The following is a 19,081-nucleotide window of genomic DNA, read 5'->3' as shown; positions in this document are numbered from 1 at the left end:
GCTTAGGCGAGAACCCTCTCGCCTGGGCGAAATGCTCGCTCGCTCAAAATAAGGAGCGGGTCGCCTGGACGACCACTCGCGTAAACTGGTCTAGGCGAGCCCCTGTTTGTCTCGCCTCGCCTGAGCGAGATTAACAGGTCTCACCACTGTTTCACCTGCAGCAGCCATGTTTTCCAACCAAACAACTCATGCAAGATATTCTCACGCATCAAAACGAAAGATCAAACCATAAAATCAACAACCAACTCATACACAGTTCAAAAATGACTCGAAACTAGAAACCCTAACTTCCCGTACCTGGAAAAGGGCTAACAGAGCTTTGACACGGGACCTCGGGGCGCAACAACTCAAGGATGGCTTGCAGAACTGGCGGGACAGCGGAACAGAACTAGGGAAACCGAGTTAATGGAGGCTTTTAATCGAAAATACAAAACAAGATAGCAAAAGGGAACTAGCACGGCTGGGAGAGACACTTACATGGAGTAGAAGTTCCTTTAGCTTACGTGACAGTGGAACAAAACCCTAGCGGAGGAGGTGACGACTGCAACTCAAGTTCCCTGAAAATGGAGTGAAAATGTGACTTAGGGCAACTAGAAAGGATTTTATCTACTAGGCCAACCCCTTAAGCCCACTTACAAGGGCGACCCTTTAGTTTAGGGCAGAAATAATAAAGCAAATTTTTATGGGCCTTACATATATAATGATCTATTTTTTCATCTATAATCAATGTGGCACGTAGATTTACACTTGGATTCCTAACTATTTTTATTCTATTTTATCTTTAACTTAATTGGATTCAAATCTTATGGACTATTTCGCTTGTTTATCTTGTATGATCATGGATTAGGAAGCCGGTTAACTAGTTTATATTTTTTAAAAAATGAATATATATCAAACAAGATACAAGAATTTTTAGGAGAGAATGTAACTTATATAATATGTTGGTTATAAAACATGTTAATAAAAAACAAAAAGTCCAATGAAACTATTAAGAATCTAGACAAAAATCATAAAAATATCTACATATAATACTTTAATTCGGTTAAAAAAAATACAAACTCTAAAGATTAAATAAATATTAGCTAAGATTCGAAAATAACGTAACAACTAACTACAACTTATAAAATACATATCTTACTATGAACAAATTCAATCAATTATAAATATTTCAGTTTAAAACCCTAATAGTTATGTAGGTAACTTTTTTTTTTACTTAAAGAAGAACATAAATTAATTTTTCTCTCACGTAAATTCTCGTCAAATTTTAAAATAAAGTAATTAATTATCAAATAACACAACATAACTTAATATGTAAGATGTTCCACACTTTTTTCACGAAATAGTAAACCGATCCACATTATTATATCTAACTTTGCTTATAAAAATAATAACAATAAATAGAATTTCAACTCCAAACACACTATATACTATCCTAAAAATAGGCTGTTGTTTATCAATATTCATATTTTTTAAATATTTGTACTATATTATAAATTAATAATATACGTAAATTAATTAAGTTTATATATATATATATATAATAATAATAATAATAATAATAATAATAATAAAAGTAGTGAGAAGTACATAAATATCAGAAGTAAAAGTTATAAACAAAAATAGAAAAAAAGAAAAAAAAATCAATTCCAAATTTATACAAAAAATATATTCAAAATAACGATTATTTCTAACAAATCAACAATTATATTGAAAAAATTAATTAATAATGATATTATAATTTGTTTTGTAATATAAAGTTTCTATTATAAAAAAATCCCTTGCTACGATATGTATATAATTCATATTATAAAAATGTTCTCAAAGTTTTCGATTTTGAAGAACAAATATCAGCAGAGTTATACAAAAGCATCCTTTCCTTTAACTTGTTCAATTTTACAGAAACGTATATAAATTTTTTTATCAATATTACATTATTTACTCTTTTGCTTTTTTTGTTAATATTTTCCATGAAGTGTTTGAAAGGAAAATATTTACCCATCCTGTTTCATGTTGAAGAACATATTAAAGAGGCACAAAAGATATATCTTCGATATATCTAAATTGGAAAACAACATTTATTTATTTAAAAATAATAGCGTTAAAAAGTAGCACGCACATTTTGAAGACGGGTGACACAATGTCTTATTTAATACGATATTTATAATTTCTTGTTAGGCAATATCAAATTCATAATTTAACTACACAATCGATGTGATGTTTAGATTTGAATTGCGAAACATTTGTACCTTTCACATTGTTCCAAGTGTGAAGTCTTCGCGTTAAAGACAGCAACGTTATTAGTGATGGAAATGATTTTATAAATAATAAATTTGGACAAATTTTTTAAATAATTTTAAATTTTATTTTTTAAGTAATTTTTTTTTATTTTTTATTATCAATATTTTAAAATTATTTAAAAAATAAAATTTTATATTATAAAAAAAAGTTATCAAAATTTACACGAAAATATTATGGTCTAATCCATTATAAACTATAATTAACTAAGACAATTGAATTTGTGTCATGCAATGTGATTTGTATTTGAGATATTATTTGTTTCTGACTTATGCATCTTCATTATTTCCCTTGTGTTAGGTTCATCAGTTGGGAAAAGATGTTAACACAATCACGTGTTCCTGTTAGTCAAGACTACCACATTCCTTATGAATTAAGAGTGCTCTCATTTTCCTTTTAGTTGATTTTGTTTTTTTAAATAAGTCTTTCGATAACAAACTAAAATTTGTTATTGTTTCAAAATTTTGATATACTATGATTGTTAAATTATTAAATAGTTATAACTTTTTAAATTTAACATTAACTTTTTTTACATGTTAAATATTGTTTAGAAATAATATTTAAGTTATTTATACAGTTTATCACTTTTTAATTTAAATGTTAACGTGAATATCATATAATACCTACAAAAATAATATAGTAAAATTAAAATGATTATGTTCATTCAAGTTTAAAATTTGAAAATCAAAATAAATTAAAATTTGAACAATAACGAATTTAAGTTTACATTTAAATTTAAAAACTAAAAAAATATTTAATTTTTTATTTTTTAAAAGATTATCTATGTTTTCTTCCCAAATTATAAAACAATTTTAATTTTTAATCATATTTCAAACTTTAATCGCATTAAATATTCGTATTTAAAAATATATAAATATAGTCTCCTTTTACATGATAAATAGAGAATCACACTATTATTTTAACAAAAAATTCACTTGTCACATTGAAAGACTATTAAGACTGAAAATAACTACATTTATATATTTCTTAATTTTTTAAGTTCGTCATAAAAATGAAAACTAAAATTACATTGGGGAAAAATGTAATTAACTCTTGTTCAGAGGGTAAATACTGAAATTAAGATAACTGATTAAAAAAATAAAAACTAAATCCACGTTTAATTTATTTAAAAAATAAATATCGTACAAAAAATGAAGACAGTCTCATTTATAAATAATGAATAAAGTGATAGGTGTTTGATGTTGTTGTAACAAACCTTATCTTGAGCATAGATTCAATATTAGTAAAACACAAGCCACGTCACTCTTTTATCCTTCAACCATATAAAATATCTCAACATAATTGATTGGACCACACAACTTCCTTGTTTGAAGTTTATGAGTGTACTTTTAGATATTTTTTGAACTTTTGAAATTCGAAAGGGAAAACCGATTTAAAAAATCGGCTTAAAAATTTTGTTTAATCATTGGTCTTTTCGAATCCATTCTTTTGCTTTAAATTTTACAATCAAGAGATTCCATTTCTTCTCTGTTCCCATTGATGTTATTTGTAGTTATTTTTAGACATAAATAAAAAAAAAAAAAATCAGAGGGTTTAGGTGAGTAACTTAAGTTTAACCAATTAGACGAATCAGATCACAACAAGTTTGCAGATTATCTAATGTTAGAAGTTATTATGATATTACGTTAGAAATGGATTTTAAATCTCAATTTCACAAAACTGATTATTTATAAAATAAGATTTACACCTCACTTATATATTATAAAATTAATTTATTTCTAATCAATACGAAATTTTTAACATAATATATCATCTTTCTGATAAGTTAAGAGATTGACCTGACGAATTTGATCCGCTTTAATATCGCTACGAATAATAATGACACGGGAAAAAGTAAAATAAAACAAATAGTGTTAAAAGATGAGAGATTTCTACAAATTGAACAACATTTAGACTTTCTGAACAATAAAAGAAGAATACTTCATAAGAATTCTTGATGTTTTTATTAATAAAAGCATAGACCAAATTACAATAAGACAAGTTTACGATAGGCACGTATGGTGGCGTACGAAGGTTCTCTGTGGTTTCCCATACGAAAAAGATTCTACAGTGAAAGTTCATACACTCGGACATCATCTTTATTAATATTAAAATTTATTATTTTATATAATATTATAAAATAAGGAATAGGTGAAAATAATATTTCATAGGTGTATATCAAATAAAGTTGTATATCAAACAATATAATATCAACTTATTGGAACAAAAGTAAATATAAAAACGAAAACACATTGTATAAAAAATCAAATTACTAATTATAACCTTAATTTTGTTTTAAATATCTTGTGTTGATGTGTTATTTTTATTTTTAATAAAGATATTATAAGACACAGTGTAAGTTAAGATTAGACATATAAAACATGATAACTATATGAGAATCGAAAGTAAAATGAATATAATTACAATAAGTTAAAAGATTAAAAGAGTTTTAAATCAATTAAAAATATCTTAAAATAAATTTTATAAAAATATCTTGTAAGCGCATTTGATTTTATGTTCATGTGTTATTTTAATTGATAATTTTACAGAATTTTGAATTTAATCCTTGACTAACTTTTAATTCATATAAGCTTTAAACAATGCACTACGAGGCATTTCAGCATTTCAAAAGTCTTGTAATGTACTTACACTTTAATCCATATAAACTCCAAACACTACGTGATAAGTTTAATATATATTTCTCTTCTCATGTGAATGCATTGCAAAAATTAATAAAATAACTACTTTCGTAAAAATGGGTATTACCACATAAATAAATAAATCTCGATACTATTTTTTATTTCGGATTAATTATTTTTATAATAGTAAACGCAGCTTTGTTTGACTAAATTTTATGGCCATAATTTACTTGTAGACTTTATAGCCCCACATGCTCAATATCTTACCATATCTTCTAATTAGTTTAATACTATTTACGAGAATCATAATATTAAAAAGGTATTTCTCCACAATGATTCCTTTTAAATATAAAAACATTCAATTCAAATGAAGAAGGTAACTTATAAAAAATTTAGATATTTTTATTTTTATAATATTATGTAATAATTTATATTATTATTCCAAAAAAATGTAGTTTATACGCATCCAAATTTGCAAATGGCCATGTTAGATGCAAATTGATGAAATTATTATGAAACTTTCCAATCGTTACGTTTCCAACTGTGCCTATATCTGACATTAGACAGAGACATCAAAGGAAAAAAGACAACAAAAAAGGTTTAGCACGACAGAAACCGGAATCGGAAAATTTTAATAAATTGATCATGTTTTTTTATTGATTTAAAATGAATTAATATACTCCTTACGTCAAAATTATGATCATAGTAAGATATGATTATTGTTGTTTAATGTCATACATCATTAATTTTAATTTTATATATCCTGAGCTTAAATTAAGCTAATAAAAAAGGTGGAGAGATTCTGAAACGTGATTTTTTCTTCTTATTTTGTCTGTGTTGGTTTTTTTTTACTTCTTGGTCTCTATTACTTAAGAAGTGTAACGTGGTGAGAAGAGGATAAGAAGTTGAGAATTAGACGCAATTAAGATATTTGTGGTTGAGTTGGGCGAACATAAAATGTTAAGATTCATCGTTTTGTTTTGGTCGTAACTGCTTTATCTGTGTTTCAAAGATTCGATTTTGTTGTCTTCTGCACCCCACAACCATTGGAGTGAACCTTCCTTTTTGTGTTGCAACTTGTTTCATTTTCTGTTTCTAAAAAGTCTATTTCTTTGTATTATAGGTTAAATTAGTAAAATATGACTTACAAGATTGAATATATAATATTTTTTATTCAAGTTTCACATTGATCATAATGATCATTGATATTTGAATATATAATTATTCATTGATAATAATGATCATTTATATAATATGTGATAACAAAGATTGGAATCAGCGATATTTTCAACTTTTACTGCGCTACCAAAAAAGTTATTATTTGATGTATAATCTTAACTCATTGAGTTTTATAATTATTCTAAGAATACGGGTTGAAGAATATTTCGTATACTTTTTTTAAACTTTTTAATTACTTATATAAGTGTTTATAAATTTTATATTTTTAATGTAATAATTAAAAATACACATCACTATCGTTTTCAATTTCTATAATATTTTTAGTCCAGCTAATAAGAATGGACATTTTTTTAAAGTATTTCGTATGTATTTAGCAGATACCTGTCTGTTTTTTAGTCATTTAAAAAAAATAGAAACTATAATTTATGATAAATTAGGTTAATCAATTTTGACATCATTCCAGACATACTATTTCAATCACATCCTTTTACTCCAATTAAATCGTAACGTTGAATACTGATCAAATGTTTATTATTTAATATTTGAAATATATATATTTTTTGGTAGATGTTTTTCTTCATCAAGTTATGATGAGACTCTAAATAACGAGAAGAACAAATAATAAGGTCCTATTTTAGACTGATGCTATTTTGAGGAAGTAAATTAATAAAAGCAAATCAATACTTAACGCACAAATTAAGAGATTAATAACAAAATGATTAAATTTGTAAAAAAGACAAAAATCAAATTATATTTATTAAAAAAGTGAGATTAAATAAAATAATAAATGAACATATATTAGCCAAAAGTAATCCACCCAATTTAATCATGATACATTAACGGTGTAAAAGTTGTCATATAATATATATTACAAGTGTTAATTTTTTAAATATTACTTTAATAATTATACTCGTGGTGGTCGAAGAATTTGAGTACATTACACAGATTTATGTTCAAACCTCGATATGTCAGCTTCTTCCTGCACCTCCATAAATTATCTTGTGTACCCTTGCATAAAGAAAATTCACTTGTTTTTTTATTGTCTAATTTAGAAGTCAAAAATCATTTTTGAATTACATAATTTGAAATTATTTTTAACTTTCGGATTATGCACTTAAAAAATAAAAAAATAAATTTTTGATTATACAATCTAATATTTAAAAATGACTTTGTACAATTTGAAAGTAAAAAATTGACTTCCAAAAATTTGAAAAGATTAAGAAAAAAATATTTTCATATTATATAATTCAAAAGTTGTAAGCCCCTTTTTTTCCAGTGTTATAGAGTTCTGGGCCTGGCCTTTTCGGAGGCCCAAGGCCAGCCCTACAGTAGGACCCCATACCCCACTTGGTTGTCTCATTTGACTCTTGTCACCTTTTCAGAAACAACCCTCCTCTCCATCCCACAACTCAAGCAAGGAGCTCTGCTAGGGCACAGAGAAAACTCCATCTTCAAGCTAAGCTCTTCTTCTCTGCTCACCATTGTGGTCCGTAGAGCTGTTGTGCCAGGTTGCATTCCTTGGGTTGTTGTTCTTTTTCTCGAGTCTAGAAAAGGTAAGGGGAGTTAGTCTTTTCTATTTTGTAAAATTTTAGTGCTTTTCCATATATTTGTGCCTTATTTCGTGAATGAGATGGTTTAAAAGTGTTGTGCTTGTATGGTAATGAACTGTGTGGTGTGGATATGTCTGTTTGTGGTATTGCATGTGTGAAACAGTGGGGGAGACTGGTATTCTCGCCTAAACGAGCTTGTATCGCTCAGGCGAGAATAGCAGAGAGCTCGCCCTGGTGCTGCTCGAGCATCTCGCTCAGGCGTCCAAAGCTCGTTTTGAGCGATGCGTTGTCTCGCTCAGGCGAGAATGGCTCGCCCAAGCGAGTACTCGAGGAAAGCTAGTGTACTCTGCTTGCCTCCTCGTTTAGGCGAGGGGTTTTATATTTTTGGGCGAATGACAATCTCGCCCAGGCGAGCTGGACTCGCCCAAGCGAGGACTCGCAGAGTGCCACTGTTCCAGGTCTCGCCTAGGCGAGAAGGCCTAGCTTAAGCGAGACAGTCGCTGCAGCTTAGGCGAGGTCTTCTAGCCCAAGCGAGAATAGTGTGGTTTTATGTTTTTGGATTCCTATTTACCTTGGGTGTGGCTACTTCTTTTGAACATGCAGGGTTATGGTGTGATTTCATGAGTTGTATGAGTTGTATGCACTGAAATCTGTGTGTTAGCATGAGTAATATATGAAATTTTGTTTGGTTGGTTGAGAATATGCATGAGAAATGAATGTTGGGATAACAAGTGGTGGTTACGAGATACGAACCATGAGATTGGTGTGAAATAGGCGTAATTCCATGAGTCTCGTGGGGAGACTTTATGGTGGCGTGTAGTGTGTATATTGAGATATGGATTCAAGTAAGGACCGCATCCCGAAACTCTAAAGGGTCAGTGAGTCTCATGTAGAGCAAACTGACCCAAGTGGTGAGAGTAGCGGGAGGCCCTAGTCTATGGCAGGATAATGGCCTTAGACGTTTAAAGGCTAACCTTGTGCGTGGTAGGGTGAAACCCATTGGCAATGGCTCTGTAGAGCAGTAGAGGCCACCACAAGTGCAAGCGTCCAGTGAATTCGATCTTAGTATAATTATCCGGATAATTGAGTCATAGTGTCCTGCTTGTTTGCTATAACATGATGTTCTGTGCCTGTTGTGTTGCATGCTAAAGTATATTTAAGTATTTGTTTGTTGTATCATGATAAAAATTAAATTACACTAGCTTACCCTTGCATTTCTGTTTTGTGTTTGTGGTGTTTTCTCTTTTGCGATGATCACCCTTGGTGGGAGCAGATGGAGGAAATTCTGGGAGTAGGCCTGGTGGTGGCAGTGGTGCAGCTTAGGGGATCTGTCTATGTGATTCTCAGGGTTGGTCTATGGCCCTAAGTGCCTTTTGTAACCTCATGCTCTAAAGGAGCATCGCCTTTTGCAAAACTGTTAACTTTCTATTAGGTTGCCTATGACATGGTGGTATGCCTAAATTTGTTTTCACAGTATGCTTCTGGAATGACTGTAACAATTAACTTTTCTATCGTTTTTGTTTATCTGAGTGCTTCTCGTTATTATAACTGTGTGATACTTTATTTAGTAGTGTAATCTATTAAAATGGGATGTCACAAAAGTTATTTGAGTTTCGAATTACATAATCTTGGAATCATATTTTACTTCAAAATTATGCAATTCGAAACTATTTTTTAAGAAAAAAAATATTTATAAAAGGGTGTAAAGGGAAATTTATGGAGGTTCAGGAAGGAACTGCTCCACAATGCTTGTTTTTATTTTTTTATAAATTATAACAATGAATATTGGGTTTTAGGCAAAAACAGCCATTTTTGTCTCACAATGCATGTTTTTTTGGATAAATTATAACAGTAAATTATTACTGGTTTTTTGACAAAGAGAGCACAAACTATTTGGGCTTACGAAAATTCTTGCAACAGTAACAAACCCACAGAAATTTCTTCCTGCACCCCCATAGGTTCATTTTGCACTCCATGTTTTTTAAAACTCCACCTGTACATATGTTGTAATTATAGATTTGGACTGTGTAATTTATAAATATTCTAAATTATAAAATACATAATACAAAATTATATTCTAGTTTGTATAATTATAATGCAAATTTATATTTCAGATTATATAATTTATAATGCACACAGATCGTGAAATTTGAAATTTATATTCCACGTCTTTCATCACTAATTTTTATTTTCTTCCTTATATTTTATATTATTATGATCTTTGCATCCGTTTTAATGGATACTTGTGAATATTTTATAAGATGGAGGTGAAAAAAAATAATGAGGTGAAGGTGGAGAAGAAAATAGAATGGAAGTGAAGATTGAGACAGAAATAAAGATGGAGGTAGACGATAATTTTGTTGTAACATTATATTTTAGATAAAGTTACAAAATTGTTTTTAAATAGACTAATATGTTTAAATTTATACAAAAGTTAATAGGTTTATAAATTTAAATAGATTTATGCTGGTAAATATATTATTATTATGACTACTACTTACTTAATTAGATTGTATTAAATAACACAATGTACGGTCTTTCAATCAAATACTAATTTTAAAAGTTTTGGCCTAACTTGTATAATAAATAATCTTGACCTAACTTATGGGTAATATGAGCTACGTTTATACCTGTATTTAAAAGAAAATTTTCATCACTAAACTCAATTTTAGTTCTACTATTTGGTAGAAGTACTAATTTTAATTTCTAATATATATATATATATTATCCTTTTTTTTTTCTTTTCCTTTCACTACTTTTTTATTTTTTCTTCTATTTCTACCATATTTTCTCTGTGCTACCGCAAGATACTTTATTTATGGCTTATTTTTTTATTTACTTTTTCATCCCCTCTTTCTTCTCACTCATAATTTGTCAAATTTGAAAAAAAAATCATCAATTTTACTAATATATACTTTTTTAAAAAAATTCGATATATGTTCTGACCAATTATGAAAATTCAATTATCAATATATTTTAAAAAAATATTATTACTGACATATTAAAAAATATTAAAAAATTTATCGATGGATATTAAAAATAAATTCAATTATAAATAAAGTTTCTTGACAAATTTGATCACGAGATGATGAAAATTCAAATATAGAAACTTTGATGCCATTTTAATCTACATTAGACAATTAATGAAGTAATTATTTATTTTTTTGTTAGTAGGATCATGTGCTTAATAGTACAAATTACAAATGGGATAACATCTTCTTCAAATAATTTCATATAATACAATATAATTTCATTCATTCAATATAAATTCATATACATTTATTTTTCCAGAGAATAGATATTTATTTTTTAAGAAACAATTATGAGAGTAAATGTAAACACATACATGTGAACATTGATCTCAAACTAGTATCACCAATGAAAAATAAAAAGAAAATAGTAATGTATATAGCTATTTATATTTGATGAGTAAATTTCTTTCCTAGTTATATATATATATATATATATATATATATATATATATATATATATATATATATATATATATATATATATAAATCTCACATTCTTCAAGAAAGACAATCCACCAATGTTTGAGATAGTGTACAAACTAAATGTAAAATTCAACATGAAATTATGGATATACAACCCATCATTAGAATGGCCATCATTGGAATGGCTCAATAACGTAGTGGAAGGGATAACTGCACCTCCATAATTTTATTTCTTTTTAACATATTTTTATGTGATAATAAATAATAATTGTGATTTGGAGTATTTATATAATTATACGTAAGAGTCATGAAATAAAAATAAAAATTATTTTCGAATGATAATTTTGAAATGGCTTAACAAACATTTGGCAACAAATATTTTAAAAAAATGTAAATAAGCATAATTTACATAGTTTTAGATAGGACAGCATAATCTGAGTGAGTGCTACAGAAATTTGAAGTCTTCTGAATATTTAATCAAACGTTTTACTTTAAATATAAATCACCAATACAATAAATTGATTTCATAGATATGGTGTGTGAGAAGAGAATGAAACATGACGAGCATGTGACGAAACACAATTGTTTGGATTATTATCAGTCCAATCATTTTGCTTATTGAGCATTAAGTGTTTGATGAAAGTTGTCCTAATATAAGCTGCACCTCTTTCTGCCTACTTTGCTTCAAAACCAAACAAAGTGTGTAGAGTTGAGGAGAAACCAGACAACATGAGTAGCATGCCTGCAAAATTGTTGGTCACAATTTTGTACATCTTCTTGGTGTCTCTTCCTGTGCAGATGTCACCACATGAATATGATGTTAACACAAAAAGTCTCAGAAGAAGTAGTAGCAGTGGCCACAGGAGCAAAGGTAATGGTAGTGGTGGTGGTGGTGGTGGTGGTGGTGGCTCAGCCAAAGGTTGCAACCACAGCAACAAAAACACCACCCCATGTCAAAAATCTACTACCATTGAAGCAGTTCCAACTTCACCCCCTCTTGTTTTTGCAGACCAAAGACTTGAAGTAGTGTACCCAGTAATCCAAAAGTTCAAATCTTCCATCACTTCAGATCCTCTGGGAGTGACAAACACTTGGGTTGGATCAGATATATGCAGCTACAGAGGCTTCTTCTGTGACACTCCCCCTGATAACAGTTCTGCCACTGCTTTGGCCTCTGTTGATTTCAATGGCTTTCAACTTGCTGCTTCCACCCTTGATGGTTTCATTGATAACCTCCCTGATATTGCTCTCTTCCATGCCAATTCCAACAATTTTGGTGGCACAATCTCACCCCAAATAGCCAAACTCCCTTACCTATATGAGCTTGATGTTAGCAACAATCAGTTATCTGGTCCATTTCCCTCTGCTGTTCTAGGCATGAGTGGTTTAACATTCTTGGACTTGAGGTTCAACTTTTTCTCTGGGGCAGTGCCACCACAGATATTCATACAGAACCTGCAAGTCCTTTTCATAAACAACAACATCTTCACACAAGGGTTGCCAGATAACTTAGCCACCACTCAGATTCTCTTACTCACCTTAGCAAACAACAAGTTCATGGGTCCAATCCCAAGGAGTCTTCCCAAGGCTTTGGCCACTCTAAGTGAAGTGTTGCTACTTAACAACCAGTTAACAGGTTGTTTGCCTTATGAGATTGGTTTTCTTGAAGAGGCCACAGTGTTTGATGCTGGGAACAACCAATTGACAGGTCCTTTGCCTCTATCTTTGAGCTGTCTGCAGAAGGTGGAGGTGCTCAATTTGGGTGGTAATCTTTTGTATGGCATGGTGCCAGAAGTGGTGTGTGCAGGGTTGGTGAATTTGGTCAACTTTTCATTATCAGATAACTATTTCACACATGTGGGGCCACTCTGCAGGATGCTGATTCAGAGAGGGGTTCTTGATGTTAGCAACAATTGTATTCCTGATCTTCCCTTTCAGAGATCAGTGATTGAGTGTGCTCAGTTCTTTGCAACACCAAGGATGTGTCCCTTCATCTGGTTTTATAGTCTCATCCCTTGTAAGCTTCCTTTTCAAAATCCCATTCCTTAGATGCCTAAGGGTTGCAATTCTTATTTTGTTTCTCCTTTCTTTACATTCCTCTGTAATGTCTAATTGTAACTCAACTTTGTGATGCTCCATCCATCTTCAAATAATTTCGGCATGTCAAGTCAATGTCTGCAACAAACTCATTTTGATTACAGGTCAAAGTTATACGTCAACTAGAATCAATTTAAAATATATAAATAGATATAAATCTCATTTTATAAGTAAATTTTGTAAGAATGAATCAAAATTAAAGTGCACTTCTTAACCATTCTATTAGACATCAGTAAATTTAGTTCTGTATATCAGTGAATACAACTCAAATTGACTTCTAATTTCAATGCTACCAATCAATCTAGTATCTAATATCAGGATCAACTTGATTTCTGATTTTATTTTATAGCATTAGGGATGAAATTTGACAGTAGAGACAATTTCAAAAACTAAGAAAAGGTACTCCATCAACAGTAAAAGCAGAGAATCTAAATTTCCAAAGCACATATGGTCCTAAAATTTGTGTTAATGCAGGGATAAGCAATTGTTTGTCAGACAAAGTCACATTTGTTTTTCTTAGCTACCACACTATCTTGCTTTTTTCTTCTTTCCATATGATGATAACATAAGTAATGGCCTGGTCCCTCATGCATAAAAAGTAGCTCACATGGCAAGTGAAGTAAAGACAAATAAGTGAAATTACAACATTTCATGTATGGTTTCTGAATAAATCTTTAATTTATTGATACACTGCAGAACTTTTGCAATCTTGTTTACCACTGATTGATCAGACAGACATTGAGACAGTTTTCTGTTCATTTTGACAAAAAAAAAGGAAGAGAAAAACTATGGGAAATTAACTCAACTGCTCCCATAATCATGAATTGATAGGTAATGAATGTAGTTCAGCCATGCATGGCCATGCGTTCCAGCTCAAAAAGAGACCAACAATGCATAATTTTATTATTAACTCTCTGATATTCATCTAAACAGCCTTGTCACTAGGCACTGTTCTTGGATTTCTAAGGTTTTAAATGTCAACGGAAACATGCAAATAACCCAAGTGGGAGGCCTTTACCTTGTTTTTTTCTTGGGAAACCAAATTTTATATATATATATATATATATATATATATATATATATATATATATATATATATATATATATATATATATATATATATATATATATATATATATGAAATGTGACAAAGATGAGAGTGGATTATGTTTGTGTACTACTTGACATCGGCATCAATAAACCTCATTCAGTTTTGGCCATTTTTTAAATGGTAGTGTTGGAATCATAAGACCAATCACATTATTGAACTAAACTATATAAATGAAGATAATTTTTACATTGCAAATTAATGTTATAGTATAGAGTTAGAGAAAAATCAAATCTTTTAAGAAAAAGTTTGAAGGGTTATCTCTAAGCAATTGAAAATGGGGATTTCTGATGCAATATGCAGAAGTCGGCTATGGTTTGTTTGTATGTTTGTGGGGTGCAAGTGATTTTGCTGCAGCACAGTGGCAGTGGAAGTGTTAGGTGAGAGGCATGGTTTTTTAAAAAGACATAAAAATATTAAAGGAACCGTCCCAAAAGACCATAACTTAACACTTTTCTTTTCTGTGATGCTTATTTTTATTGATTGGGAAAAGTTTTGGGATTTGCCTTTTCCACTTGGCACTCAACTTATGTCATTATAATTGAGCTCAATGGAAGTGGAGATGTGCTATAATACATCACTTTTCTATCAAATGTTTGTTTTTTTTTTTGTCAATTTTTTAGTTAATTTGGTTTCGTTGTTTCCTACATTTCTTTTTACTTACAATTTATCCATTAAAATACCAAAATATGTAAAATTCCAAAAGTTATAATTGTGATGTAGAATTTTTGTATGCATTCATGTTACACTAATTAAAGAAAAAAAAATGTTAAAAAAGAGTGTCACCAGAAAAGAAAGCAAAAACAGTAGGTAGAAAATACAGGGCTTTTACTTCCTGCACCTTCACAATTTTTTCGTGCACTCCTTCACATCTTCAAAATGAATATTTTTCCTTCTGTAAAACTGATTTCCAGATTTTGAAATAAGATTTTCAAAATAAGGATTTTGAAACAATTTTTTTGGAATAAATTTTTCAAGATAAAATTTTTAGAATGCATGAAATGCATTACAGAACAAACCTGTTAATATATTTTAGAATGAGTTCTTGGAAATATTTTTACATAAAATGTGTTTTGAAAATAGCTTTTCAAAATACACGAAATATAGAAAGAACTTTCTAGAATGAGTTTTATGCTGCATCTTTTCCTTTCTTCTTCTCCTCGGTAACAATGTGATCATGGAAGTGGTGGCAATAGTAACAGTTTTTTGAGTCCTGTTATTTTGTAGATACAGTTAGTAATTGTGGGCTGTATAAAGTAATAACCAAATAAAGAAGAAAGATGTGTAAGATGGGTTTTGAAGGGTACGAGAAGAAAGGGCCCAAACATTAGAAGTGAGCAAACGTTTGGGCCTAAGCCAGGATCTGGACCGAGCCCAAACAAATCCCGAGTGAAAGATGACATCATAAATATGCTTCTTGTCGTCGTGAGAAATAGACAGAGCAGCAGAAAGTGCTAGAAGTAACTAGCACCGTATTTTCAAGTTCTTCAGTTGCTTCTCTTATTCACAATTCTTTATCATCACACAATCAATTCCATTCGGACCCAATTGTGATGAAAAGTTTCTAAACCCAACCATTTCATTAGAAATGAAATAGTAATAGTTCTTTCTGTAAGAATTTAGAATCAAAGTGACAGAGACAAAGAATAATAGTAATAGTAATATTATTGAAAATAAAGAGTAAAGAAAGAAAAGATCATAAGATGGATTCGGAAATGATGGAAGCGGAAGCATCATTATCATCATCGCAGCCGCACGTATTCAGTTCCGGCCAAAACGACGTCGTTCGAGATTTGCTCACATTGGCTCGCCAACTCATCACTCAAGGCAAACCTTCCGAGGCCCTCCAAACTGTAATCTTTTCTTCTCCTTCTTCTGTTTCAATTTTTCTTTCATTCTTTATCTTCTTTTTACATTCTTCAGTTTTAAAGATTTTATCTTTGATTCTTTTTTCGTTAATTCGTGTTCTGTGCAGTAAATGTTCATCCTATTTAAACTGAGTCTGAAAAACAGGCTCTAGGGTTGGAAAGAAAACTTCCCATGGAATGAATTACTGTTTTATAAGCTGCTAAATGAATGAAATTGAGAAAAAAATTAGGGAATTTTTTCTGGGGTGAAAAAAATTAGGGATATTTTATATGCAGGTATTTTCCACTAAGATAGTCTCGGTTTGAATTTCACATTTTTACAATTTGCTGTGAAGTGGTAGTTTGGTGCTAAGTTTAGCACCCGAGGCCTGCAAATTACTGGGTATTGTATTTATATTTGTTGCATCATGCATTTGGGGGAGTTTTGAAATTTGATACAGGGATAACTCACTTCTCTTGTGTGCCAAAACTGTTGAATGTTTTGCTTTAGGGTGTGTTGGATTTTAAACATCTAAACAATGGCCAGTAAACTTAATCTGTGTCCATTTCCCTTCTCCCTTCAGTTTGATTAGATTCTTCCTTCTTCCTTCCTCTCTCAATTCCTAATTTACCATAAAATACTAAGTTAGCATTAACCAAATAACCATTTGCATGATTTATGTGAGGCACTTTGCACAGAAACATAAGTTCATATCTTTTAAAAATTTCTTTTCTTACATCACCAAAGTGGAGTTCTTGTTACAGTTTAGAGTGCTTAATGAAGTCATGGATTTTCTTAACGAGAAAATCTCTTCTCCATTTCCTACTCTCTCCAGTTTTTACATTCTTAAAATGTGTAGGTCATATTTTCATGAATGCATTGTCAAACAAACATTGTTCAATTTTCCAATATTATGATGTCTTGGTGACCGACATATGAAAGTTTTATCTTTGATTCCAATGTCTCTAAAACCTAGATAATAAAAAGTGGTGTGAAATCTACCATTCAAGCATTCCACATGCATCGAGAATGTGCCTGTTGTGATGTGTGAACATGAATCATGCTCGTAGAAAGTGCTATATACTTTCCAAACGTGAAATAAAAAGCCAAAATCTAAAAGGGTGTTTGGTTGTTATCCGACTTCAATAGTTGAGGGTGTTTTGTTTGTCATCTGATTCATTTATAGTTTATCTGTTTCACTGTAATTACAAAATGTTCCTTCGGTTTCATTTTGTTTACTACTTTCATAGTTGCATAAAGGAAAAGGTGAAAATGACAAACTTGTTTTCCCACTTTCCCTGTAACATTTAGAGAACATGAAACAAAATGATAACAATCTAATATCATTGTAATAAACAGTGAACATATGAAAACTGTAAGTGAAAAACAGAAAACGAATCAAACACTCCCTAAATCTAATCATGATTCCTGCGGTTGATATTGACTTATAACTGGAACAGGTTGTTGCAGCAATGAGGACTAGAGGTGGTGATGAAGCTGTTTTTCAGTCCCTGCATCGCGCTCGAGAGGTGTACAGAAGTAAACTGCAAGAGAATGCTACAGTTGATAAACTGGCTTCTTTGTTTGCTGAGTGTGCTATTGCTGAAGCTCAACCTTCAGTGACTGAAGCACCTGCTAATAACAGGACCAGCCCATCAATTACTCCAAACCCAGATGCTAATGGGACTTCCATACTGGCAGAAAGTGGGAGGATGCAAGTAGTGTTGGATGCAGTTTCTGATGGAAGCAGCTTCATCTGTTTGAAATGTGGAGGCCTTGTTAGTAACCATCGCAAAGATGAGCATTATGCATACTGGTGTTGTTGATCTCTTGATCCTGTGGCAGTTTAAGGTTGGTTACCCATGTTGATGCAACTTTTTTTGTGCATCTTTAAGATGGAACCGGTGGAATGAGCGAACTTCTGAGTTCTGAATGCCTGAAACTTTATCTTTGGAAAAGTCATGCTGCTGTCATAGTGGAGTGAATTGCCGAACTTTTGTCCTTTGAAGACTTCAGTGCTGTAAACCATACCATACAGAGTTGGTCTTGAGTAAACTTGGGATGTCTATGTTGACTCCAATGTGTTTACTATTACCTTATGTAATCTTTACTAAATATTTTTTCCGTTCACTTTGAGTTGTATGTTCGAGTAATAATAGCAAAAATAATACTACTTTATGTTCAATTTGTTTTACATGCACAACAAATGCACAACAATTCACAAAAATATGGACAGGGTAATTTGTTTTCACCATTTCCTTGGCATTGTCTTGGACATAAATAAATCAAAAGCCTCCTGTTGTTGCGGATTTTGTATCTAATAGAGCACTGATGCATACAGTTAGATGGCCATTGCATGTTAAGAGTAAATGATATTGATTATTGATATGTCTATTCTTTATGCCAAGTATTCTCTTGAATTAACATAGTTTATAGGCAAATCTCCAAGAGTAGCTTACAGGCCTGATAAATCTATTGAGACAAATCTCTTAGCTGTTGTATAAATGAACATCAATTTAAATATTTATTTAATGTACAGATTTTTCATGCGCATATTGCTCGCACACAGAATGCCACCAAAAATAGAAGTTTTCCTTCTAAAAATTTACCCCAGTCCAAAATTTCTCCATTACAAAGTAAATTGAGAAGATTTTTTTTTTTAACAGGAAAAGTGCAATGTATGTAGCAAATTCCTTTTTACGCACAGGATGTACCCATGGTCAGGTTGCTACACTGTTTTGGTTTGACTGCTCTTTCAAAAGATTCAATGTCACTTCTGCATGGATTTTGATGGCAGTAAAATTTAGAAGCTAAAATATGTTACATGATGGATTCAAATAAACAGTAAATAAGTTATTCTAAACAAGTCTTCAACGTGCAGTACAAATAAATATATTGCCTGGAAAACTG

The 19,081-nt window shown here is 30.8% G+C and overlaps 2 protein-coding genes across 2 annotated transcripts; both read left to right on the top strand.

Moving 5' to 3' along the window:
- Positions 1 to 11,662: 11,662 nt before the first annotated feature.
- On the top strand, positions 11,663 to 13,285 carry LOC114193530 (uncharacterized protein At4g06744-like). Its single transcript, XM_028083363.2, has one exon. It carries the CDS (start codon positions 11,848 to 11,850, stop codon positions 13,165 to 13,167), a length of 1,320 nt encoding a protein of 439 aa, XP_027939164.2. The 5' UTR covers positions 11,663 to 11,847; the 3' UTR covers positions 13,168 to 13,285.
- Positions 13,286 to 15,771: 2,486 nt separating this feature from the next.
- Positions 15,772 to 18,356, top strand: LOC114193300 (uncharacterized). The gene is made up of 2 exons (XM_028083032.2): positions 15,772 to 16,176; positions 17,632 to 18,356. The coding sequence occupies exons 1-2, from the start codon at positions 16,027 to 16,029 to the stop codon at positions 17,995 to 17,997; spliced, it is 516 nt and encodes a 171-aa protein (XP_027938833.2). The 5' UTR covers positions 15,772 to 16,026; the 3' UTR covers positions 17,998 to 18,356.
- Positions 18,357 to 19,081: the final 725 nt, after the last annotated feature.

Source organism: Vigna unguiculata, chromosome 8 (genome assembly GCF_037176805.1).
Source record: "Vigna unguiculata cultivar grain cowpea cultivar isolate G323 ecotype 2 chromosome 8, ASM3717680v1, whole genome shotgun sequence".
Taxonomy (NCBI): Eukaryota; Viridiplantae; Streptophyta; class Magnoliopsida; order Fabales; family Fabaceae; genus Vigna; species Vigna unguiculata.
The sequence above is the reverse complement of the archived record's forward strand: the minus strand, read 5'-3'. Positions and strand labels throughout refer to the sequence as shown.